The sequence below is a fragment of the Rhinolophus hipposideros genome, assembly GCF_964194185.1.
Source record: "Rhinolophus hipposideros genome assembly, chromosome: 11".
NCBI classification, from domain to species: Eukaryota; Metazoa; Chordata; class Mammalia; order Chiroptera; family Rhinolophidae; genus Rhinolophus; species Rhinolophus hipposideros.
In genome coordinates, this window is record NC_138057.1 from 8,898,485 (window position 1) to 8,926,169 (window position 27,685).

The window sequence follows — 27,685 nt, forward strand, 5'->3', positions numbered from 1 at the left end:
AAAATACTTCCCAACAGTATAAACTTCTTCCATCCCTCTGTCTGGGCCCATCACGTTCTCCTAACAAACTTACGGCGGTCAAACTCTTGAACAGCCTTCCTGGATACACCTGTATCTCGGATAAAGCTTGCTTCTGAGCCAGACTCCACCCAAGAAATGACAGCATCTGAAGGCACCGAGGACACCTATTCTTGTGAGCCAACAGAAGGACCTAAGCTTTTCTTTAAAAAGCAAGGAGATAAGCGATAATTAATCCTACTATTTTACGCCACCCGCTCTTCTGGCCTCTTATTCTCCGTCGGCTCCTTTCCATAGCTCTTAACCAGTGCATATGGGCTTGCTTCCCCCTGTTGTGTAAAACTATTTTTCTCAGTCTTAAGATAAACTTGTTCTGGCTTCTACTACTTCTGGCCCCTTAATAACTCCTCAAAGGTCACTAATACCAGGGGAAAATATTTTCAGTATGCCCCAAATAGCACTCCAGATCTTAAAATGGCCAATTCTACTACAACCCATAATCGTTGGATCATGTATATTTTCTCTTCCTCTGTGGCAACTTTTACTGGCTCATCCTCTGAAGTAGTAGTTTAATTTTCTGTACATGCGTATTTCCAGTTCCCTGGGGAAATTCATTATCTGCGGCGATTTGCGTATCACTGCTTGCCTGCCAGTTGGTCGGGAACATTCACTATTGGCTTTCTAGCGTGATATTCACTTAGCTGATGGAGGTAAGGGCCTCCCAGTCCCCGTAATGGTCGCTATGTTGGAAACACCCTGAGCCAAATGAGCGATCCGGCTCATTCCCCTTCTCGCTGGTTTGGTGATTGCAGCGGAGTTAAACTGAAACCGCCTGATACTGGTTGCAAAGCCGATCATGAGTTATCAGGGGAAACCACTGAAGGTTGAGGATGGCTAGCCACAGTCCTGTCACTTACAGGTCCGGATTATATTTACACTTCAAAGTAATTTGTGCACACTCAAGTTTCCCCAATTATAACCAATGTCTTTTTTGGTCAGCTCTTCCTTATTTAATGGGGATTTTTTTTCCAGGAACACACCTTGTATTGGTGGTAAACTTCAAGCTTAACCCCTAACGTTTTCGGTTTCTGATACAAACCCTGCAGAAGAGATGGTTATACCAACATTTTGACACCAAATTAAGAAGGTGAACCATTTCTAACTCAGGAAAAGGAGTGACAGCGGTGTTTTCTGGGAAATGTAGTCTCGTGTGGAATTGGCGGCCGCGCAGGGCCCTGGGAAGGGGTCTTCTGGCCTCTGTCGGCTCCTGTACAGCGCTAGTCCCGCCTCCCGGCTTCCGCACGGCCCTTGGTCACGCGGGCAGCGCCTGGTACAGCTGGTCTTCCGCGTGGGTTCGGGGGTTCGCAGGTAGAGCGCGGGGGTGGTGGGGAATCTGGGCACAGACCTGGAGACCAGCCTGAAGCGCGTGGGGCCTTGTGTCTGTGGAGGAGGGAACGGGAGGACCCGGGAACCCCCCAGGCGGGGTCTTCAGTGCAGAGCCCGCCGGGACCTGTTGGGGGGACCCGGCCCTTCGGGTTCCCGGGGCGCCGTTGGGACTGAGTCCGGTCAGGAGCAGGTGCCCGGTGCGGCCCGGGTGCGGGGACCTTGTGCGCGGCCCGCCAGCCGCCGGACGGGAGAAAACCCGGGTTTAGCGGCAGGAGGGGAAAGCGCGTTTATAATGGGCCCGTGAGAGCCAGACAGCGCGGGCGGTGAGTGTGCGTGAGAGACGCGCTCTGGGGCTGAGACGCCCGGGAAGAGTCCAGCTCTGTCACCATGAGGAAAACAACTGCAGTTCACTCTTTCACAGGGAAGTCAGCAAAAATATGTTATGGAAAGGACCATTTGAGAAAATATAATCCAGTTAAAACTGAAATGAAATATTCTTTCCTTCAGACCCTCTATACTCCTTTTACTGGGCTTTCGGAGGATTTTCTCCTTGGAGATGTAAACAGTGTTAATTGGAAAAAAGTTAAATGATGCAGCCTGAGTATTTTATTAATTATTAGTGAAAAAAATTTATTAAATATTAGTGAAAGAGCAGTGTCTTACCTTGTATGTACTTTAATGTAACTGAGTTGTTTATGTTGATCATTCAGGAAATCAACTACATTGTTTTTTATCCAGAGAGAAGTTGAGTCAATGAAAAGCTGTACGGTTTAGTCCACGTGTCCACTTCCCGTCTCAGGTGCACAGATGGTGCTAAGCCCCTGCACGGTCCTTCTTTGGCCTCCCAATCAAACCTCTCCAGTTCTCTACAGTCTCCCCAGAGCAGCAGAATGAACGCATCTCAGGTGAGCACTTTGTTCATTTTCCACTTTGCATTGTGATGGATTTATGAGGTTCATAAGTGTCCATATATTCAATGCAAAAGAGAAGTAGAAATAAAGCCAGTCTTGAGAGAAAATACAGTTTTAGCATTAGCTCTGACATTTGCAGTGGCTGTTGGTAGATAACCTTCGATTCGTATATTCCATGTAATTGCCGCTTTATTTAGATTTTAGTTTAGTCATGAATGTACTTTGAATTACATTAAATACTTTTCCTGTATCCATTAAAATAAAACTATAGCTTATTTCTTTTAAAGTACACAGATCGTGAGTTGCAAAATGAATTTTCTAATATTAATTCATGGTTGATTTCCTGTATACACCCTACTTGCCGATGAGTTGGTTGGGATATTTCTGCTTATACTTATAAATGAGTATCTGTATCACAGTTAAGTGAGCGTATCATTTCTTTTTCAAGTATTCCATCCAATTTTGGTGGTATGTTTATATTAGCCTCATTAAAAGAATGTGATTCTCATCCTTTTGTCTCTTTTGTGTAATGGTTTTCCCCCCTGTATTTTATTTCATGCAAATTGCATGTTGTTTGTAGGGAATTATTGTGTGAAGATTTTGAGTACCAAATACGTTTATTAAAGATCATAGATCTCGCCTATGTTTTTGTCTTACCATGTAGTTTTCAAAGAGCAGAAGTGTTTAATCAAGTTTCAAATATTTAGTCTTTTCCTTTTGTTAGTTATGCTTTTTTGGTCATATGTAAAAAAATCTTCCTAAGTCAAGGTCACAGTGATTTTTTTTGTCCTATTTTTATAAGTTTTATAATTACAGTTTGTGATCTTTAGCATTAACTTTTATGGTGCAAGGTATAGATCAAGATTATTTACTTTTGCTTATGCATGTTTGATATTCCAACAACATTTGCTGCAAAGAATATATATACCTTCTCCACGGAATTGCTTTGACACCTTTGGGGAATCATTTGATTTTATATTATTTGTGGTTCTGTTTCTCGAGTCATTATTCTCGTCTGTTGATGTGTGTCTGTCCTTTTGCTAATACTATACTTCCTTGATTACTGTTGCCTTCATATAAGTCTTGAAATTGGTATTGGGAATTTCCCAACCTTGTGCTTTTTCATAATTGTATTGGGTCGTGTAAATCCTTTACCTCTTCATGAAAGTTTTAGTGTATACCTTTGTATCTTCAAACTGTGCTCTAATTTTGTGTGTGGTTGTAGTGACTCTATACATCAATTTTAGACCTTCCTTTTATGTTCCAAAATCATGCAACCAACACCACAGTGTATAGTTCCATCTCTACGTTGGTAGATCTCTTAAGTGTAAATGAAGAATATCTGCCTCACTGTGACCCTCTGCCCATCCCCTTCCTGTAGTTCTTCTACCTCAGCTCATGGGTGATTTAGAGAAACCCTGGAGTCTTCCCTTCTGTTGTGTCCTTTGCTAGTCACACAGGATACATTACTTCTGACACTTCTGGTCACCAAGTGTGTGGGTTTTGTCCCCCCCCCCGAAGTAAGTGTCTGCAACACCAGCCAGACATCTTATAGTTTAGTTCATCAGACACCATCTGCCTGGAGATAGCATGAGGTCCCACAGGTAAAGGGCTCAGTTCTACAGCTCTGCTCCCACCTCACTGCACGTACCAACTGCATTTCCCAGTTGTAACCTGTGCTTCTGACCTTGGGTTTTACATCTGAGGTTCCCAGGACCCCCTCCTTGGGTTTGATTAATTTGCTAGAGCAGCTGACAGAACTGAGGGAAAGGCAATTATCAGTTTATTAAAGACATAGTATAGGATACATACCTATATGTATGAACAGCCAGATGAAGAGATACATAGGGGGAGTGACCTGAGCACAGCAGCGTCTGTCCCCATGGAATTGGGGTGCATGCCTCTCCTTATACATTACTGTTATGTTCACCAACCCAACGTAGAGGCTCTCTAGATATGTACTTTTGAGGTTTTTAGTGGATTACTCATCATATAGGCATGATCAATTCTTAACTTTATTTTGAGCCTCTCACTTCTCTCTATGGAAGTGGGAGGCAGGGCTGAAAAGTCCAAGCTTGCGATTATGGCCTGGTGTCTCTGGTGACCAGTGCCCATCCTGGAGGCCACCCACAGTCACCTCATTAAAACAAATGATGCTCCAGGTGCTCTTATCACTTAGGCACTTATAAGGGTGTTAGGATCCCTGTGGCAGGAACCAGGGGCAGAGACCCATATATGCAGATGATCATCTGCTTATTACGGGGTTACATCCTGATAAACCCACTGTATTTTGAAAGTACCGTAATTCAGAAATGGAGTTAGTACTAAAAAACCAAAGACAGTTTATCCATTTCTCTACCCCTCATCCTTCACCTCTGGCAATAACCAATCTGTTGTTGGTATGAACTTAGGTGTTTTTTTTGTTTCTTTGTAGTTTCCACTGATGCAAGGTCTGACAGTTAACGAACTCATTCTAGAAAAAGTGCTTCATACTTCATTGCTGAATACAGTAGTATCTCAGTTTTCAAACGTCACCGTAGACGAACATTTCGGTTTATGAATGCCGTAAATTTTATGGATCTATGGTATCATTAGCTAGTAAAATTGATGCTAAATTGCTGTTTTAGGGGTTGATTTAAAAAGTCTGGAATGGATTAATCCATCTTTTGTTTCTTTCTGTGGGCAAACCGTGCGGTGGTTTTCGATTGTTTCAGAACTCTCAAGGTCTTCTGGAACGAATTATGTTCGAAAACCCAGGTACCACTGTATCACTGCTTTTGAAGTACTCTCCTTCAGGAGCTATGCACCTATGCTAGCGCCTAGTCTACCCTCCAAAGCAATTTTGGAAATCTTTTTTGGAGTGGCTATCAGAGCTGTTTTCATACTACACTTGATGTCCTGAATATCATCAAAATGTCTTCCTTTCACTATTTCCTTTATGTTAGGTAAAGAAAGAAGTCCTTTGGGGTTCCACCAGGTGAGTTGGAGGGATTTCCAATACAATGATTTATTTACTGGATAAAAACTCCCTAACATTTAGTGCCCCGTGAGCTGGTGCATTGTTGTGATGGAAGAGCCATGAATTTTTGGAGGAAAGGTCAGATGATGGAATTGTTTTCACGCAGCCTTTTCAGCACTTCCAAAAAGTAAACTTGGTTAAGTGTTTGTCCAGGTGGTACAAATTCATAAGGCACAATCTCTCTGAATTCAAAAAAGGGTAGCAACATTGTTGTAACAATTCCCAAAATAATTGTCCACTCTTCTTTTCGAAAGATCATCTGGTATTTGTCTTTCTTATTTCACTTTGTATAACGCCCTCGAGCTCCTTAAATTGGTTTCCTCTATTTTCCTAAATAAAAATTTCTCCGCACTTGCGCAGCATTGTGTCTGATGGCCAAGTCACAAGATGCGTACGACCTCCAGGGCTTACCTGTATCGGTTTGTGTCTGTTGGTTTCCAGTCACCCCAGCGGAGAACTCCAAGAGGGTGTGTGTACCCTAGAGAGTGCTCAGGACAGTTCACTAGGGCACAGGAAAAGATGACAGGAAGCCTAGTTATAAAACTGTATCTAAAAGACAAGTCACTAAACTTTATCATTAGTATATTAACTGACAGTCTGTGGTATATAATTTAGAAATAAATATAAATCCATCCAGGCACGAGAATACTATTTGTTCTAATTATGTGAGCATCCTCGCAGTGCAACACAATGATAGGCCATCATAGGCGTCCTTTATAAAATTTTCTTCTAAATTCTTAACAATAATTCTGATAGAAATTAGTTTGCAAAGGTATTTGCCATGTCACCTGTTTCTGAACCCTTGTGATTGAGTAAGAAATATGCTGTTACAGGCCTCAGTGTCCTTCAAGGACGTGACTGTGGAGTTCACCCAGAAGGAGTGGCAGCTCCTGGGCCCTGCCCAGAGGGCCATCTACAGAGATGTGATGCTGGAGATCTACAGCCACCTCGTCTCCGTGGGTGAGCAGACCTGACCGCCTCACTTTCTCTGGAATGCAATTCTGTTTTCCTTCTCTCCTTCATATTGAAATTACTTATATTGGGGTGTAATTAACAGTAATTAAACGTCAGTAATGCTCAGTGTATAATTTGCTGAGTTTGAAAATGTTTATAGGTGAGTACTACCACCAAAATAATGATATAAAATACTTTTGTCACCCCAAAAACTTTCCTTGTAGACTCTTTGCGGTTACTTTTCTCTCCCCTCCTCGCCCTCTGTGAAGCACTGGTGTAGTTTCATCCCAATAGTTTTTCCTTTCTAGAATTTTATGTGCATCGTACATTATTTACACATTTTTCTTTCTTCTGTTAGTTGGCTCTTTCTTAAATTTTATTAAATTATTGACGTGACATTTTTTAATAAAGTGATATAAGTTTCAAGGGTACTGGTCTATGATGCATAATTGTATATTGGTTTGTGTGTTCACCACCCAAAGTCAAATCTTCTATCAGCAGATATTTGCCTCTTCATTGACACTTTTCCTTTTAGCCTTTCCCTCTGGTAAACATCATACTGTTATCTGTGAATGAGTTTTTGTCTGTTTGTCTTTGGTTATTGTTTTCAGTTTCTCTCCCATGTATGAGTGAAATCATATGGTTCTTGACTTTTTCCGTCTAACTTTTGTCGTGGCCAAGTAATCTGTTGCATGTAGGTACTAGGTCTTTATCCAATCAGCTATTGAAGGATGCTCTGTTTGTTTCAACGTCTTGACCACTGTGAATAATGCTGCAGTAAACATAAGGGTACATATATCTTTATGGATAAATGTTTTCAGATTTTTTTTGGGTAGACAGTGAGAAGAGAGATTGCTGAGTCACATGGTAATTGTATTCTTAATTTTTTGTGCGACCTCCATACTGTTTTCCATAGTGGCTGTTCCAATTTGCATTGCCACCAGCAGTGTATGAGGTTCCGTTTTGCCCCACAGCCTCTCCAACACTTTCGAAGACTTGTCTTGTTGATAATAGCCATTCACACAGGTGTGAGATGCTATCTCATTGCGGTTTTGATATGCATTTCCCTGTAGCTAGTAAAGTTGAGCATCTTTTCCATGTATCTGGTGGCCCTTTGTCTTCATGGAATGAGTGTCTGTTTCGGTTCTCTGCCCATTTGTTTTGGAGGGCGCAGTTCACAGTGACCCATGCGGGGATCGAACCAGCAACCTTGGTGTTATTAACACCGTCCCCTAACTAATTGAGCTAATTGGCCACACCATAATTGGATTGTTTGATTTTTGTCATTGTCGTTGAGTTATGTGAGTTCCTTATATATTTTGTATTTGGCCTCACTATGGTAGTCGTTGTTTGCAAATATCTCGTCTGATTCGGTTGGTTTCCTCTTTGTTTTAATGATGGTGTTTTTTGCTGTGCAAAAGCCTTTGAGTTTCACATAGCTTCATTCATTTATTTTTGCTTTTACTTCCCTTGCCTCTGAGATGAAACTTATAAAATCCTCTGTGAGACCAAGTTTCGTGAGTTTAATACCAATGGTTTGTTGCACGTATTTTATTTTTTAATGTCTTGTATTTAAGTCTGATCCATTTTGAGTGAGTTTCGGTGTACGGTGACAGATATTATAGCAATCTACTTTCCTTCTTTTGCATGTGGCTTTCCAATTTTCCCAGCACCATTTATCGAAGAGGCTTTCTTTGCTTAACGGTATGTTTTTGGCTCCTGTATTGAAAATTATTTGCCAGTATGTATGTGGGTTTATTTGTAGGCTCTCATTTCTGTTCCATTGGTCTGTGTGTCTGTTTTTCTGCCAATAACATGTGGTTTTGATTATTGTCTCTTTGTAGTATAATTTGAAGTCAGGAGATGTGACCCTGCAGCTTTGTCCTTTTATTTCAGGATTACGTGGCTAATCAGGATCTTTTGTGGTTCCATACAAATCTGATGATTTTTTTCTTCCTTTTCTTTGAAAAAATGCCATTGGGGTTTAAATGGAGATTGCATGAAGTCATCATATTGCCTTGGGTAATACGGCCATTTTAACGATGTTGATCTTCCAATCCATGGAAGAATTTCTCTCCAATTCTTTGTTTCACTTTTTGGCCATGCATGGAGGATTTTGTTTCTGGACGTCTATTAAAATGTTTAGCCCATTTTTGAAGACTGTTTCTTTTAAAGAGTTACATTGAATTGACAGAGTACTTTATATAATCTTTATACAAGACCATGATTAGAGAAATATTTTCTAAGTTTTCTGCCTATCTGTTGCTATTTCTTCTTAACAGTGTCTTGGAACAGCAGAATTTTTTGTTTTTTAAGATATCGTTTGTTTTTTTGATGTTTTTTTTATTGTTTGTTGTATTTCATGGGTTTTGTGTCTTTTTAAATATTTTTTTGCCTAATCCAAGGTCACTAAAATTTCCTCCCTTGTTTTCTTGAAGATGTGTTATAATTTTACATGTAGGACGTTGATTCACTGCCAGTGATTTTCTTTTATGTGCTGTGAAATAAGAGTTGTTGTTCTCTTTTCTACATCTGTGTCGAGTTATAGTCACACCATTTGCTGGAAGGATTATTAGTTTTCCATTGAGTTGGCTTTGGTTCTTTGTCGAAAACAAATTGACCACATGTCTGTAGTTCTGTACCTGGACTCTATTCTGTTTAATGGTTCTGTGAGTCTGAAACGCACCTTCTTGATTCTGTAACTGTCTGGAAACTTAACAAATAAGGAGGATTTAGTCCTCCAAATATGTTTCCATATTGAAAATTATTTTGATTATACATTCTTTGTCATTTCCATATAATTTTTAGAATTTGGAGTCAATTTCTTCAAGACTTTTGCTTGGAATTCTGGTTGATATAGTCTTGAGTCTTCAGAATGGTCCAGAAGGATTTACGTATTAATAACATGGATCTTCTGATACATTAAGTGATAGTGTATCTCTCCCTTTTATTTAGGTCTTTACCTTTTTAGTTTGCAATGAGTTGTAGCTCTGCGTATGTTTTACACATATTTTGTTAAATACGTTATATTAAGTTGATGATACTGTAAATGGCCTCTAATTTACAACTACAAATTCCAGTTGTTTTTTAGAAGTGTAGAGAAATCCAGTTGATTTATTTATATTCGTTGTTTTGTAACTATTATTCTTTTTGTAGCAGATCTTTTGGAGCTTCTCAAGGATGTTTTATATGAACAATTATATTATCTGAATAAAGATATGTTACTTCTTTATTTTTAAACTATACGCCTTTTTTCCCCCCTGTCACTGGCTAGGGTCTTCAATGTAACATTGAATACAAGTGGTGACAGAATATACTTATGTGTTGTTTCTAATCTTAGAGGTAAAGCATTCATTCTTCACCGTGACATAATTAACTGAATCAATTGTTAGTTTCTAAAACTGAACTTTATCAGTTTCAGGAAATTCTCTAACCTGTTGAAAGTTTTTTTTTTATTATTAAGATTTTGTTGGGGAAGGGGAACAGCAGTTTATTGGGGAACAGTGTGTATTTCCAGGACTTTTTTCCAAGTCGGTTGTTGTCCTTTCAATCTTAGTTGTGGTGGGTGCCGTTCAGCTTCAAGTTGTCCTTTCAGTCTTAGTTGTGGAGGGTGCAGCTAAGCTCCAGGGCCAGTTGCCAGTTGCTAGTTGCAGGGGGTGGAGCTCACCATCCCTTGTGGGAGTTGAGGAATTGAACTGGCAACTTTGTGGTTGAGAGCCCACTGGCCTATGTGGGAATCGAACTGGGAACCTTCGGAGTTAGGAGCATGGAGCTCTAACCGCAGGAGCCACCGGGCCAGCCACTAAAGGACATTTTTAGATGTAACGTCTCAAGACTTTTTGTCATGGTAATACTTATAAATTGAGTTCACTGATTTGTACTATTTTTACAAGAGATCGAATAGAACTGGTGGTGTTTCTTACTTAAATATGATGTGCACTATACGGTTTTTATAAGTTTTCTTTATCAAGAGGAGGAAATTCTCTGTCCTAGGTAAGTTAGAGAATTTTATCATGAATGGGCTTTAATTTACCTCTTTCTCTTTATTTGGGCTTCATTTTGTTCTTTTTCTAATTTTTTGAGATAGATGCTCGATTATTGACTTGAGAATTTTCCTGTTTTCTAATGTAAGCATTTAGTAGTATCAGTTTTTATCTCAGCACTGTTTTAGCTGCCTCCCACAAATTTTGATATGTCTTGTTTTCATTTCATTGTGTTCAGTGTATTTTTTTTAGTTTCTCTTGAGACTTCCTCTTTGAAAGACCTTAGAAATGTGTTGTTTAACTTCCAAATCTTTGGAGAGTTTTGTAAAACTTTCTGTAGCTGATTTTTACTTTGATTTCATGTGGTCATTTTTATTAAACTACTTTTTTGTTGTGGTTTTTTTAATGTCCCAGGATATTGGCTATCTTGGTACATGTTACGTAGAGTTTTGAAAAGTATGTGTATTATGCTGTTACTGCGTGGACTTTTCTATACATGTCTATTTGAGCATGTTGGTTGATGGTTTTGTTAAGTTGTGTATCTGCTTATTTTCTGTCTAGTTCTATCAGTAGCCGGAAGGGGATGTTGAAGGGTCTGATTATAATTATGGATTTATTGACTTCTCTTTTTAATTCTCTTGGTTTTTGCTTCATGTATCTTTAATCTCTGTTGTGGCTACATACATGTTTCATATTGACATGTCATTTTGGTGGATCGTTCCTTTAATCATTATATACTGTCCTTCTCCTTCTCTCTTAATATTCTTTTCTGGTCAGTTTCCTTTATCTGATAGAAATATAGACCCCCAGCCGCTTTTTTTTTAAATGTATGCACGGTATATCTTTTCATGGTGTGTTACGTTTAAACTTGCTTACATCATTACTTTGAAGTGAGTTTCTTGCAGCCAGTATATAGTCAGATTGTTTGTAAATCCATCTAATTGTGTTTTACAAGTTGTCTTTAGATCTTTTGCATTTGATGTAATTATAAATATGTTAGGGCTTAAGTCTACTGTTTATTATTTTCTTCTATTTCTTTTTTCCTTCCTGTGGGCTACTTCAGAATTTTACAGAATTCCATTTTGATCTGCCCAAAGTGGCTTTGAGGTTTTTGTATAGTTATTTTTAGTGCTTTCTCTACGAATTCCATTTTATATAACTTTTCACAGGCTGCTAGCATTCATATTTTATTAGTTTGAGTGAAGTGTACCTCCTTTTACCTTCCTTAATTTATAATGTAACTTTGTCAAACATTTTCTCTCCACATACTCATAATTATATTAGACAGTTATAATGCTGCTTCCACCATGAAAGAATTTAGAAAACGTAGAGAAGGAATACCTGTTGCATGTAGCGTAGTCCCCCCCATTCATGGTTTTGCTTTCCATGGTTTTAGTTACTTGCGGTCAACCGAGGTCTGCACAGTGTCAATGGAAAAATTCCAGAAACAAACAATAAGTTTTAACTTGTGCATTATTCTGAGGAAGTAGTGTGATGAAATCTTGGCTGTTCTGTGTGGGACATAAGTCATTCCTTTGTCCAGTGTCTCCACACAGTACGCTACTGTCACTTTGTAGCCGTCTCGGTTTTGAGTTCGACTGTTAGGGTGTTGCAGTGTTTGTGTTCGAATCATCCTTGTTTTACTTCATAATGGCCTAACGCGCAGGAGTAGTGGCTGACAATTCGGATATGCCAAAGAGAAGCCATAAAGTGGTACATTTAAGTGAAAAGGTAAACATTCTTGACTTCATAAGAAAAAGATAAAAATAACTCATGCTGAAATTTCTACGATGTACACAGTAAGAACAAATCTTCTATCTGTGATTTGCCTGCAGAGACAGACCACATTCACATAACTATTATTATAGTTTATTCTTACAATTGTTCTCTTTTATTATGTTATTGTTAGTATGTTTCTGTGCCTATTTTAAAAATTAAACTTTGTCATGCGTGTGTATGTATAGGAAGATCATACTATTTACAAGGTTTGGTGCTGTCTGCAGTTTCATGCACCCACTGGAGGTTCTTGAACCTATCTCCTACGGGTATGAGAGGACCTCTATACTTAATATTTTTTACTTGTTGTCTTGTTCACTCTTTTTCCCGATAGTTTAAGATCCCTAGACATTTAAAATCTATGAAATTATTTTTGTAGCTGTGCTTTTAGGGTAGTCCTGCTGGTGATCAATGTGTACGTTTTTCTTCATCTGAGAATGTCTTGATTGCACTTCATTCCTGATGGTATTTTCACTGCATTTTGAATTTTGGGTTAAGAGTTTTTAGCACTTGGATCATTGTGCCACTTTCGTATAGCCCTTGTGCTTTGTCATGAGATGGCACTGTTCCAATTGTTTTTCCCCTATATTTAAGGTTACTTTTGTTTTGCTGCTTTCACAGTTTTTTAAATTTTTCTTTAATTTTTCGATGTCTGACTGTTTTATGTCTGGGTGTGTCTTTATTGGGGCCAATTCTGTTTTGCATTTCCTTAGCAAATAGTTTGTGTGCATTTTTGATGTTTAGCTCTGATAGCTGGCAAGCCTCATGTCAGTTTCGCTGATCTTTTCAAAGAACCAACTGTGGTTACTTTGATTTTGTATTCTTTCTCTCATGAATTTCTAATCCAGTCTTCAGTGTTTGTTTCCTTTGCTTGCTTTAGGTTTAGTTTGTAGTTGTTTTTCCTTCGCATGAAGATGTAAGCGTTAGGTTGTGGATTTCAGATCTTCTTTCTTAATATACTTGACCTTGAACAACGTGAGTTTGAACTGCTCGGGTCCACTTATACACATATATTGTTTCTATAAATATACATTTGGCCCTGCACATCCCTGGGTTTTGCATTTACAGATTCAACCAAGTATAGATTGAAAACAGTATTTTGAGTCTGTGGTTCACAGTTCATGGATGCAGAGGGTAGACGGTATGCGTTGTTTTATGTTATTTTATATAAGGGACTTGAGCAGCTGTAGATGTTAGTGTCCAATGGATGGGATCATCCTGGAGCCAACCCCCCAAGTGTACGAGTTATAACTGAGTTTTCTAGGAGTCAGAATTTATATGTGGATTTTCACCTGCTCACGGGTCAACACCCCAACACCTGCATTGTTGAAGAGTCAACTATAAAGTTGTTTATAGCCATAAATTTCCTTTTAAAAACTGATTTTGCTTCATACTGCTACTTTGGTATGTTGTGCCTTCTCTTTCTGTCACCAGAAAGTATTTTCAATTTCCTTTGCAATTTCCTCTTCAATGCATTAGTTATTTAGGAGACTGGTGTTTAATTTTACATATTCGTGCATTGCCCAAATTTTTTTCCATTACTGGTTTCTGATTTCATTCTATTGGGCCAGTAAAGATACTTTGTATTATTTCTGTAGTTTTAAATTTATTGAAGTTTGTTTTGTGTCTAAAACCGTGGAGACTGTTTTATGTGCAGTTTAGAAGAATTTGACGTTTGCTCCTGTTATGTGAGGTGTGTTGTATATATATGTCTGTTAGGTTTAGTTGGCTGATACTTCTGTTCAAATCCTCTATTTTGTACCTAGCTGCTCTCTCCGTATTGAGTGTGACAGTGAAGTGTCCAACTATTACTGTTTAATAGTTTATGTTTCCTTTCACTTGCGACTTTTAACTTTATATATTTTGGGACTCAATTATTGGATGTGTATGTGTTTATAATTGTTACAATATCTTCATGATGGATTTACCCTTTTGCCATTATAAATATTAATGTCTTTTTATCTCTAATAACGTATTTTACAGTATATTTTCTTTCATATTACTATAGCTTTCATATGATAGCTGTTTGCATGGAATGTCTCTTGCTACCCTCTTATTTTCCACATCGTTGTATCATTGAATTTAATGTGTTTTTCCTTAGGCCACGTATAGTTGAATACAGTTGGAGCTTGTTTTTGTTCTTTTTTTTCCCTAATCAATCTGACAGTCTCTGCTTTTTGTCTGGATGGTTTAGTTTGCTCACATGTAATGGTATTTCTTATATGGTTGGATATTTCTACGCCATTTTGCATTTTGTTTTCTACATGTGTCATGTATTTTTCTCGTCTATTTCCCTATTCTTTTGTAGTACGTGAAGATTTTTTCATGTAACGTTTTAGTGTAATGATTTTATTCACAACATTTTTTGAGAGTCCATTTAATTAGTTATTCCTTTAGTGTTTACCATATACAGCTGCACTAACCAGATCTACATCAAGTTAACTTAATTTTAGAGATGTATAGACACGTTCCTCCTATGTTAGTTTCTTCTTCCTACGCCTACTTTTGTGTTATTGTTAGGGGTTATGTTTTGTTATATATGTTTTATGTTGTTAATTTTTGTTTCTCTTCATTTTTTATTGTGCATTTGTGTTATGATTTGGTATTATTTCCTTATTCTAGTATAGCTTGACTCCCTCCTACCTCTTTTATGGTTTTCTTGGAAAGATAAAAACACGTGTGTGTGTGTTAGAAACCCAACATTGGACACATGTACTCATTGTACACAATTACTTTTTAAATCAGTCAAGACAAGTTTCTTTATTGTATCTTGTCATGCGACTTTACTACCAGCAAACATCTCTCAATTTTTGTTTATCTGGATATATTTTCACTCGATGTTTACCTTAAAAGATCATTTTCCTGGATTCTTGGCTGATAGTCCTTTTCTTTGAGTAGTTAAGAGTATGTCATTACCCCACTACCTTGTGCCCTTTATGGTTGCTTATGAGGAATCCTACTGAGGATTCTTTGCCTCTCTATTCTGGAAACAGAAACTTCCCACTTCTGTGTTTCCCTAGGCGATTTTTCATTCTACTTTTTTATGGTAATTCCCCACCCCTAGGTAGTTTCCACACAAGTCACCACAAATTAGTATGCAATCAAATATTGAAAGGACCCTTCTGTAGATTTCCATAGCTCTTGCTCTCTGTCTCTCTCTCACTGTAGCTACTAAATATGAACCTTTATTAGAATTTAATGTTATTGAGGCTTGTGATTTAGGGGTTTAAGGAGATGTCCTTTGAGCAGCTGAAAATATTTCTGTCTTACACCTCCCCTTAGAAGTGGTCAAGTGAATATTGTTTCTGTGCCACTCTTAAAGCTGCATCTTCCTAAACATTTAGAATCATCAAAGTCCATGAAGTGACACCATCTTCTAAATTATTTCCCATTTACAGGGTATTGTTCTATAAAACCAGAAGTGATCTTCCAGTTGGAACAAGAAGACCCATTGTTAGTGGAGGACAAATTTCTAAATGGGAGTTATCCAGGTGAGTTTTAGAATACTGGTAGAAGGCATCCCTGGAAAACTAAATCCAAAATGGGATCAGTTCAACATTGGGCACCTTTGGAAGTTAAGATCCAAGTAGATTCAATAAAATGTGGGTATGGGTGATGTAAATTGAAAGGATACAGCGTTACCTATTTTTATCTTTTCCATTAGGCAACAGTGTATCATTTATACCTGAGAAATCAAAGAATGAGTTTTTATTTAACCAATAGAAAGTTAAATATAGAGGAAGATTATAATGCTAACTAAAATGGAATTTTAAAGCACGGCAAAAGAGAGAAGAGATACAAGGTCTTACAGTTAAGTTCACGAACTTGACACCATGTGCTTAAATTGGTAGCACTGTACAAACAGCTCACTAAGGTTTCATAATTTCGGTATATAAGTGCCTCACAACCGTATTTGTGTCGACGTGTGGTGGTGTCTTGCTGAGTGTCGTACATTGTTATTGTTGCATGTTTTTGTGCGCTGTTGCAAGAATGTGTGAGGGAGAATTAGAGCAATGAACAAACATTAAATTTCTTGTTAAAGTTGGCAAGAGGGGAAGTGAAATGAGAGACATGTTAGTCCAGGTTTATGGGGATAATACCAGGAAGAAAACAGCAGTGTACAAATGGATTCAATGCTTTTGTGAGAGGAGAGAACGCATTACTCATGAACAGAAGTCAGGTTGGCCAGACACAAGCAGAACTGATGAAAATATTGCAAAAATTTGTTGAATTGTGCGTCAAAATCGTTGGCTTACTGGGAGTAGCATATCAGACCAAGCAAACATTGATAGAGAAACAGTCAAGAAAATCTGAACTGAAAATCTTGGCATGAGCAAGGTGTGTGCAGAAATGGTGCTGAAGGAGTTCTTGCATCGCAACAGTGCACAAGCTGACACCGCACTGTCTCTGAGGGAGTTTTTAGCCAATAAACAAATAAAGGTATCAGAACGCCTTTCCTATTCACCTTATCTGTACACTGGTGACTTGTTTCTTTACCTGATGAAGGTGAAGGAAATATTGAAAGGAAGTCATTTTGTGACATTCAAGACATCAAGGATACTATGACAGCTTTGATGGCCATTCCAGAAAAAGAGTTCCAAAATTGCTTTGATGGGTAGACTAGGCTCTGGTGTCAGTGCATAGCTTCCGAAGGGGAGTACTTTGTAGGTCAGTAGTGATATTCAGCAATGAGGTATGTGGCAGTTTTTTAGGAGGTGTTCACGAACTTAATTGTCCGACCTTGCATATACACCACTTGGATTTCAAACAAGATACAGTGGACGACAACTAATTCTAGGTCAAGAGTTGGTAAGTTATGTTACTTGAGCTAAATGCAGCTAGCTATTTGTTGTTATAAATAACAAGTTTTTTGAATACATTGTTTGCGTATTGTTATGGCTGGTTTTGTGGTACAACAAAATGGCGGAATAGTTTGACTGATATGATGTGGCCTACAATGACTAAAACATTCACCATCGTGCCCTGTACATAAGTGTTGGTTGATCCCTGCTCTAGATATTAATAGCATATTTTATGACATGATAATATAAATTGATATGTGTTTTTTAAGCTCTGTACTCTGAAAATATAGTATAAGCTTTGTTTGAAGAGTCAGTGGATTAACACAGCATAATTGTATTGGGTTAGAAGAAAACATTAAGCCCCTAAAGCAACCTAATTTAGTAGAACTAGAAATTACAGACAGTATGAGAATAAAATACCCCATATTTAAATTAAAAATGCATAAAACTTTTGGAATATCTATTTGATCAAGGGATTATCAAAATTATAAAAGTATAAAATGTATTTGTGAACCTGTGTGTGGAGGGATCTGGTAACTCAGTAAAGGTGTTATATTAGAGTTTATTATAACAAAAGGTTACAGATAAAATTAGCAATGGGAAACGTCACACAGGGAAGAATCCAAGAGAGACTACATGCAAACTTATTTTCTTCTCCCGGTGTAGTTGTATAGAAAGTATTTAAGTCTCCCAGCAGTGATGTATGACAGCACACATGAAGTATTGTCACGCACAGAAATTTACCCGAGCTTTGGTGTCCAAGGTCGGTAATGTTGGGCCGGACCACCTGCATAATTGACCTCATTTATTCAGCATGTAGCCCGTCCGGGGAAGCTCAAGGCCCCAACCATAAATCCAGTGTTAGCTTGAAGTATTCATTTTGACCTAAGCCCCCGGCTATGTAAAGACACTATTATCAGGTAGGATGTTTAATGGGCTTACAAGTCATCACCCATGTCTTTGTCAGAGAGCAGTCGATTCTTTGGAATGTGCAGGTTGTGAAACACCAAACCTGCTGAGATTACCCTTTATTGTGCACAATTTTGGAGTATGGGTATAGCATCACTTAATGGAAAGTTCGAAGAACAAGGACTTTTGAGAAAACTTAAGCAAAACAGAAGTAGTTAATTTTGTTAAAATACATATATATATATAAACGGATTAATTGGAAATACAAAATAGTATAAATTAAATAAAAGCCGAAATATGGTTCTTGGAATGAAAAGAATAAATAAAATCCATGTAATAGTTATCCTGTGCTTGTAGTAGTGAGAACGCGTCATGTAAGAAGTTACAATGGAAATATACTTAGAAATACATCTGCATAAAATATGGAAATATTTGAAAATTTTTAAGCAATGTGAAATTTAATTAAATGGATGATATATCATGTTCTTAGATTGGGACAGTATAAAATTCTGAATTCTGACCCATGTTGTATAAACATACTTGAAGAATGAGATGGTGTTGGATTTTTCTAACAGGTACTAAAGATATATTGTAAATCTCTTGTAAGTAGCACGGAATGGTACTGGCATGGGATAATTACAGAGCTTTGAAACAGAGTAGAGTCCAGAAACAAATGCATGCTTTAATGACAACTGATTCGTGAACCGGATGACAGTGTAGAAAGCTGCAAAAGGCATTTATATGAAAAGAGGCATTGTGCCCCAGCTTTATACTCTACCACAAAACTCAATTTGCTGTGGGTTCGTACGGAAGGGATTTATGTGCATTTGTTTTGGTTTCCATGTTCTAAAAGCTGGGAAGGAACAGAGGAATGAGTGGGAGACACTTGCTATATACATTCCTCACAAATGTGTTGTTTCTATGAAGAATTCAGACCTTGTGATCATTTTCTGTATCTGTCCTTTCACGGCGCCCTATTTATAGCGGCTCTCTTTTCTCCAGCAGTCTGTCCATCTATGCCCTTGTTTCATTTTTTTCCTAAGCACTCATCAGCTCTTTTCACTTCTCAAATAATGTTTCAGAATCTCCACTTTTGTGTCCCATTTGAAAACTTCACAGGGCTATACTCCCTCCCATACATTGTCTGCTGCCTGTGATGGCACTAATCATGATTCCCGAGCTCACTCCCTCCTTGGATTTGATCCTACTTTTGTCTGTGCTTCCCTGAATGCTTATTCACATTTCGTTGTCGTGGTATAACTTTGTATCCTTAGTACCTCAATCACAATAAGGAATAGGAATAGGCATATAATGGATATTTGAGTGAATAAATGTTTCCTAGTCTCTTTCTCCTCCTAATTTGTCTCTGACCTCTGTCCTCTTTATGTGCTCTTCTTCTGTACAATAACTCCCACCATGCTTGTGACATCCATCCCTGTAATTCAGGCCTTGATATCTCATCCTGATGACCTCATTTAGGGCGGCTGAACCTCTTTGTTACGGTGTCTTTACTTCAAATATTACCAACTGAAGATGAAAATGGTCTCTCACAACGCAGACATCCTCATTTTCCACTTGCATAGTATTTTGTTGAATTTAAAACGTTTGATCCTAAGGTTTTCACAACTGGTAGATACCAGGTATGTTCAAAAAGTGTATGAAAAGCAGAGTTAAATTTGGGGAAGTGTTAAAACTGGTTTTACAACATGAGTGAGCATATTCAAAACGTAAAATTTAGGATTCCTGGTCAAAAAACATTTACTTTTGAACAACAGTAGTGAAATCTAAAGTACGAAATCCAGAATAGAGCAATGAATCCCATTGTGGTATAAAGGTACCTTTTCCTCCCGTCACTTTTACGCTTCTTGAGCATTTGTGTTCCTAAGAATGACACCCAGGAGAATCAGAGCTTGGGTTTTAGGATTATTTCTTTAAATATGAGGAAATTTGTTACATGATAAACTTATTTTGGATTTGATATGTAGAATGAGAAAGGGCAACGTCCAGATGGAACATGTGGACTGGTCAGTATCCTATCTTTTTAATCTGCATTTGGTAGTTTAAGAACCTGGATTTTGTGAAATACATTATGGGGCATATATCTATTTGACTTTTTACATTAAGAATGTTACATTTCATAAATAATGTTTTTAACTTTTTCATTTTCAGAAGACTGCCAACTTGATCTTTTTGAGAAGCGCCAGGAAAATCAAGACAAGTATTTATGTCAAGTTTCATTCACCACCAACAGAGCAGAGCAAGAGAAAATTTCAGGAAAACCACGTAATCTGGGCATAGAGATTGTTCCTTCAAGAAAAGTGATCTCTATATGTGACAGTGTAGGGCCTACATACTTGGATCTCTACCCGTTGGCTCTTCATAATGAGTCAGAAAAGAAGTATGATAACTGTAATGCATCTTATTCCTATACTAGAAATGAGAGAAGAGATACTGGAGAGAAATCTTTTCATTACTATCAAAATGTGCAAACTTCCAGTTATTTGCAGGAATTTTCTTTGGGGCAGTCTTTTGAATGTAATGAACATGGTATTGCTTTGCACGATAAACCTGTCTTCATTACACGGAATAGTGCATACGCAAAAGGGAAACGTTATTATAAATTTGGAAGAAAGCTATGTAATGAATCAGCCCTTGTTTCTCCCAGTATTCACACAGAGAAGAGTCCCTGTGAATTTCATGAAGATAAACATAATAAAATTGTGAACAGTTTCAGGAGAGTTGCTCAACTTCAGAGAACTGATAGAAGAGAGAAAACTTTTGGTCCAAAACCACAATTCAGCGAATATCAGAGAACTCACACTGGAGTGCAACCACTTGAGTGTGGGAAAAACTTCAACTACAATTCAGCCACTGATGTTCAAAAGAGGACTCACACGGTAGAGCTGCCTTGTGATAATAATACACAAAAGGAAACTTTCACTGCTCAGTCACCCATTGATACACAGCAGGCAACTCAAGTGATTGAAAAACAGTTTGAGTGTAATGAATGTCAAAAATCCTTTTCTAAGAGGTCAATCCTTATTTTACATCAAAGAAGTCACACAGGTGAAAAAATTCATGCATGTAATGAATGTGGGACAGCTTTCTCCCGGAAAGATACCCTAGTTGTACATCAGCGAACTCACAAAGGGGAGAAACCGTATAAATGTAATGAGCGTGGAAAAGCTGTCACCTCTTCTTCAGACCTCAGAAAACATCAGAGAACTCACACAGGGGGAAAAGGCTATCAATGTAATGAATGTGGGAAAACGTTCAGCCGGAATTCAGCTTTTCGAAAACATCAGAGAACTCACACAAGGGAGAAACCCTATCAATGTAATGAATGTGGGAAAAGTTTCAAGCACAAGATAAGTCTTGCAGAACATCATAGAACTCACTCAGGGGAGAAACCCTATGAATGCAATGAATGTGGTAAAATATTTACCTGGAAGTCAGGCCTTAGAAAACATCAGCAAAGTCACACAGGGGAGAATCCGTATAAATGTAATGAGTGTGGAAAAGCTGTCACCTGCTTGTCACGCCTCAGGGAACATCAAAGAACTCACACAGGGGAGAAACCCTATCAATGTAATGAATGTGGGAAAACTTTTAAGTACAGAACAGGTTTTGTAGCACATCAGAGAATTCACACAGGAGTGAAACCCTATAAATGTAATGAATGTGGTAAAACATTCACGCAGAAGTCAAATCTTCAAAGTCATCAGAAAAGTCACACAGGGGAGAAACCCTATCAATGTAATGAATGTGGGAAGTCTTTCTTCGGGAAATCTTATCTGAATGTACATCGGAGAACTCACACTGGGGAGAAGCGATATGAATGTACTGAATGTGGAAAAGCTTTTGCATACAAATCGCTGCTCACACAACATGGGAGAATTCACACAGGTGAGAAACCCTATGAATGCAAAGAATGTGAAAAAGCTTTCGTCTCCTTAGCACGTCTCAGAGAACATCAGAGAATTCACACAGGGGCAAAATCCTATCAATGTAATGAATGTGGTAAAACTTTCAAAAAGAAGTCAGATCTTGGAATACATCACAGAATTCACACGGGGGAGAAACCCTATCAATGTAACGAATGTGGTAAAACTTTCAGGCAGAAGTCAGGTCTTCGAATTCATCAACAAAATCACACAGGGGAGAAACCCTATCAATGTAATGAATGTGGTAAAAGTTTCAAAACCAAGTCAGATCTTGGAGTACATCACAGAATTCACACGGGGGAGAAACCCTATCAATGTAATGAATGTGGTAAAACTTTCAACCAGAAGTCACCTCTTCGAATACATCAGAGAACTCACTCGGGGGAGAAACCCTATCAATGTAATGAATGTCGTAAAACTTTCAAGCACAAGATAAGTCTTGCACTACATCATACAACTCACTCAGGGGAGAAACCCTATCAATGTAATGAATGTAGTAAAACTTTCAGCCGGAAGTCACATCTTAGTAGACATCAGAAGACTCACACAGGGGAGAAACCCTATCAATGTAATGAATGTGGAAAAGCTTTCATCTCCTTATCACGACTCAGAGAGCATCAGAGCACTCACGCAGAGGATAAACCCTATCGATGTAATGAATGTGGTAAAAGTTTTACTGTGAAGTCACACTTTGGAAAACATCAGCGAACTCACACAGGAGAGAAACCGTATAAATGTAATGAGTGTGGAAAAGGTTTCACCTGCATGTCATCCCTCAAAGAACATCAGAGAATTCACACAGGGGAAAAACCCTATCAATGTAATGAATGTGGTAAAAGTTTTACCCTGAAGTCATACCTTGGAAAACATCAGCGAACTCACACAGGAGAGAAACTGTATAAATGTAATGAGTGTGGAAAAGCTTTCACCTCGGCGACAAACCTCAGAAAACATAAGAGAACTCACACAGACGAAAAATCCTAGGAATGTACTGAATGTGGTCCCACTTTCAGACACAAAACAGACCTTGCAGTACATCAGAGAATACACACGGGATAAACCCTATCTATGTAATGAATGTGGTAAAACTTTCAACAAGAAGTCAGCTCTTGGAATAGATCAGCGAACTCACACAGGAGAAACCCTATTATATAGTGAATGTGGGAAAGCTTTGACATATATGACAGCCCTCAGAGAACATCAGAGAAGTCACACAGGGGAGAAACACTGTCAATGTAATGAATGTGGTAAAACTTTAAGCCAGAAGATAACTCTTGACAACGTAATAGGACTCACTCGGGAGAAACCCTATCAATGTAATGAATGGGGGAAAGCTTTGATCCATGTCAATCTCAGAGTACATCCGAGAACTCACACTGGGGAGAAACCCTATCAATGTAATGATTGTGGAACAACTTTCAGGCGGAGGCCAACACTTGGAAAACATCAGAGTACTCACAAGAGAGAAACCCTATGAATCTTGAAGAGTTTCATGTTCATGTCATATCTCAAAGGGCATGACATAATTCATGCAGGTAAAATACTCTGTGTATGAATTTTGGTAAATTTTTCCTTGGAAGTCACCATCATAATACATCAGAGCCTGCATGCATAGAAGAAATGCTACGAATGTAACGAATGTAGAAAAGCTGTTGTTTGCATGAATACACTTTCATCCTGTATATTCCTTGCTGTTCTTTCCGTTTATTGATGGGAGAGTAGCACATGGAAGGAGTCAGGGTTCAAGAATGACTGTGTGGAACTCTTTTCTTCTTTGAAAGTATGACTTTTGCTCATTTTTCATGTTTTGGTTGTTAAAGACATTTAAACATATTCCCTGACATTCTTTTAGGATCTTAGCATCTTTATCAGGGATGAAATACTGCAGTACAACCACCATAATATGCTAACAGGTTAGGAAAAACAATAGCCTAACTTACATGTGCGGGTCTATACTCTTAATGCCGAGAAGGGCACCTGAACTCTTGCATTCGTAAAATACAGAAGTTTGCATAACTATTAGCAAAACTTAGTTCTTACATTTCGTTTTCTTGAGTAAACAAAGACCTAATTAATCAATATAAAATGTAGAAATTTATTGATGATGCATATAACTTTGATTTTTAGGTAGAAAATTTTTTCAGAATATCAGTCTAACAAACTGTGTTATTTAGCAGCATCAGAAAACTTTATTTTTGTGCCAGTTTACTTTTGATTTATAAATTTTACTTAATCGCATTTAGCTAAACCGTTTAAAATTCTCTCAAGATTTTTTTCTCACAAACCTAAACTTCCTTACTTTGTCTCTTCTCACTCATTCATAAATAACCATGCTTAAGACAAACTACTTTCTTACACTTTCTCCAAAAGTGTATTCCCATGCCTTAAAACTTCCCTGAAGACTTTCATCATGTCTTTTCACATTAATTAGAATCCCAAACCTTCAGAGCTTTATACTGATAATTAAAGCAAGGAATTAGCATTTCCACTGGCAAATCCAGGAACATACTTTGCAATCTTCAAAAGCATAGGCTTTAGTAATGTACTAGACACATTCATTGACAGATATTAATCTGCCTTTTAGCTTTCCTGTGACAAGAAGCCAAAAATAGATGAACCCAGATCTATCTAATAAGCAACAGTTTATTTAGCATTTCATTATTTTGAAATACATAGAGATTCAATGATTTTTATAATTTAATTAGTTTTTTTCCCCCTTTCTTCTGTCTTCCCCGGCACTCTGGTTCAAGCTGTTGTTTGTCAGTCTAGTGTAGGACACAGATTCCTGGCCCATGCTGGTATTAGGAGCCTTGTGCTTCCCCCTGGCTGAGGCAGTCGGGTGTTAGTCATTAGTTGGCCTCTCACAACAGATCACAGTGGCACACAGCAGCTCACGCTTGCTGCGGGCCACTCTCACTGGCCACCGGCCGGTCATGGTGGCACACAGCAGCCTGCGGAAGCACACGGCAGCTCTCAGGCAGCTCACGCCAACCTCCGGCTGCTCACAAGCAGCCCAGCTCCAGGGAGAGCTGTTGTTCACAATCTTAGCTCTAGAAGGCACAGGTCTGTGGCCCATGTGGGAATTGAACACGTGACCTCCACGTTAGGGGCACGGCGATCCAACCACCTGAGCCACCAGGCTGACCCTTTATATTGTGTTTCTGCTTTTTTGTTTGTTTTTTCCCAGGATCAATCAGCCGAGTTAAGTATGGCATAGCGTTAAAACTAGTTTGAAGAAGATGAGTAAACATATTAAAAGGGTGGTACTTAGTATTTGGATGTCAAACGTTTACTTTTGAAACACCGTAATGAAAACCAAAGTACCAGAGCCAGAATGGAGCAATGAAAAAATACAGGTGGAAAGATGGCTTTTTCTCCAGTTACTTTTATACTTCCTCGTGGTCATTTGTGATCTGAAGAATGACAGCCAGGAGAATCGGAGCTTGGGTTTTAGGAGTATTTCTTTAAATATGAAGAAATTTGTTCCTTTATTTTGTATTGATATGTAGAATGAAAAAGGGGAACCTCCAAATGGGAGCATGTACACTTATGAACATCCTACCATTTTGATCTACTCTTTATGCTTTAAGAACCTAGATGCTGATAATCTTTTCCATCCAATCCCTTTCTCTGCTGGAACTCCTAAAATCCCTTAATAAATTTTTGTTGTTATTGAATTAATACTATTCTCTGACTTTATTTGTTTGCAAGACTCAAGTTTCTTGAAATCCTAATGTTCCCAATCCATCATTCCTATTTTTTAGCCCAAGTTTAAAAGTTGCATTTCAAAATGCCCAAGTACGTACGATATGCACCTCCAATTTCTTTTCCCCTTTTCTACTTACAGCAAGCCTCCTATATCCCAAGTAAATTGAGTATAATTAATATATACTTTGAATTAGTATAGTGTTGCAAGACATAGCAAGAAATGAAACTTAAAAATACAGTAGGGTATATGTGTGTAAGAGTTTTTGCATTAAATATGTGTTAAATTTCATAAGGGATTTTTAAAGTTTGACATTTATAGAAAACTGTCGACTTGATCTTTTACAGAAGAGCCACGAAAACCAAGTATTTATGTGCAGTTTTATTCACCACCAAGAGACCATAGACTAGGGAGCAAGAGAAAGTTTCAGGAAAACCATTTAATCTGGGCACAGACATTGTTCCTTCAAGAAAAACACTCTACATGTGACACTGTGTGGCCCATATGCTTTGGTTTCTACCCATTGGCTGTACATAATGACTCAAAAAAGGAGACTTATGAATTTAATGCCTCTCATTCCAATACTAGAAATGAGAGAAGAAACACTGGAGACAAGTCTTTAGAATACAATCACAATGTGCAATTTTTAATTATTAGTTGTTTGGATGAACTTACTTTGGGACAGTCTTGATTATGATGAACGTGGTAGTGCTTTGCATGATAACAGAAGAGTGCTCACACAAAAGAGATCTTATTATGAACTTTTAAGAAAACCATGTGATGAATCAGCGGTTGTTGTCTCTAAGTATTCACCCAGAGAAGACTCACTGAATTTCTTGAAGATAAATGTAATACAACTGAGAGCAATTTCAGTGGGGTTGCTGAACTTCAGAAAACTTACAGAAGAGCGAAAACGTGATCAAAAGACAGATTTCAGAGAACATTAGGGAACTTACACTGGAAGACAAATTCTTGAGTGTGAGAAAAACTTCAGCTGCAATTCAGGCATTAATGTGCAACAGAGAACTACACAAGAGAGCTATCTTGCGATAATAAGACATGTAACTATCAGTTCTCAGTCAGCCTACAGTATCCGAAAGAAAACTCACTGGAGGAAAAAACACTATGATTGGAATGCATGTCAAAAGTCCTTCTCTAGGAGGTCATTCCTCATTTTACCTCACAGAAGTCACACAGGTAAGAAAAAATTATGAATGTAGCACAGCTTTTTCCTGGACATTTTCCCTCGTACATCAGAAAATTCATGCAGGGGAGAAACCTGTCAATATAATCAATGTAGTAAAAGTTACTCCTTGAGGGCCGGCCCGGTGGCTCAGGCGGTTAAAGCTCCATGCTCCTAACTCCAAAGGCTGCCGGTTCGATTTCCACATGGGCCAGTCGGCTCTCAACCCCAAGATCGCCAGTTCAGTTCCTCGACTTCCACAAGGGATGGTGGGCAGCGCTTCCTGCAACTAAGATTGAACACGGCACCTTGAGCTGAGCTACCGCTGAGCTTCCAAATGGCTAAGTTGGTTCAGTTGGTTGGAATGCGTCCTTTCAACCACAAGGATTCCGATTCGACTCCCGCAATGCCCCTGCAAATAGGCTATGCCCCTGCAAATAGAAAACGGCAACTGGACCTGGAGCTGAGCTGCTCCCTCCACAACTAAGACTGAAAGGGCAACAACTTGAACCTAAAACGGTACCCTTCACAACAAAGATTGAAAGGACAACAACCTGACTTGGAAAAAGATCCTGGATAGACACACTATTCCCCAATAAAGTCCTGTTCCCCTTTTCCCAATAAAATCTTTTTTTAAAAAAAGTTGCTTTTTGAATTCAAGCCTTGCAGTACATCAGAGTACGCGCCCAAGGGAAAAACTCTATGAAAGTCATATGTTATATGGTAAAACTTCCACTGATAAGTCAAGCATTAGAGTACATCAAAGACCTCACAGAGGGCAGAAAGCTTATGTATGTAATGAGTGTGGAAAAGATTTCCCTTTAATATCACACCTCAGTCATCAGACAACTCACAGAGGAGAAAGTATGAATGTCGGAAAAGTTTTTTATAAATGGGTGTGGTAAAAGTTACATCGAGCAGTGAAGCCTTTCAGTATATCAGAGAACTTTTGCAGCAGAGAAAGCCTACGAATGTAATGAACGTGGGAAAGTTTTCACCTCTGTCTCCCGTCAGAGAACTAACACGGGACATACTCAGTGTACTGGAGGTGGGAAAACTTTCAGATGAGAAGCAGTCCTTGGAAAACATGAGAG

General features: G+C 38.4%; 1 protein-coding gene across 3 annotated transcripts; it reads left to right on the top strand.

Moving 5' to 3' along the window:
• The first annotated feature begins 1,328 nt into the window (after nt 1-1,328).
• On the top strand, nt 1,329-27,225 carry LOC308505366 (uncharacterized protein). 3 transcript variants are annotated; one of them, XR_013994529.1, is made up of 6 exons: nt 1,329-1,386; nt 2,143-2,309; nt 6,168-6,294; nt 15,446-15,538; nt 19,928-23,237; nt 25,756-27,225. XR_013994529.1 is itself a non-coding variant. In XM_081067458.1 (5 exons), the coding sequence occupies exons 2-5, from the start codon at nt 2,295-2,297 to the stop codon at nt 22,684-22,686; spliced, it is 2,994 nt and encodes a 997-aa protein (XP_080923584.1). In that variant the 5' UTR covers nt 1,329-1,386; nt 2,143-2,294; the 3' UTR covers nt 22,687-25,383. The 3 variants fall into 3 exon arrangements, 2 of the variants coding, with proteins under 2 accessions (XP_080923584.1, XP_080923585.1); XM_081067458.1 differs by lacking the exon at nt 25,756-27,225 and having other exon boundaries at nt 19,928-25,383; XM_081067459.1 differs by lacking the exons at nt 15,446-15,538; nt 25,756-27,225 and having other exon boundaries at nt 19,928-25,383.
• Nucleotides 27,226-27,685: the final 460 nt, after the last annotated feature.

Coding starts and splice junctions, on each gene's coding strand:
- LOC308505366 (XM_081067458.1), top strand. Junction 6,295..15,445: donor CAGCCACCTCGTCTCCGTGG/GTGAGCAGACCT, acceptor TCCCATTTACAG/GGTATTGTTCTATAAAACCA. Junction 15,539..19,927: donor TCTAAATGGGAGTTATCCAG/GTGAGTTTTAGA, acceptor TTTCATTTTCAG/AAGACTGCCAACTTGATCTT.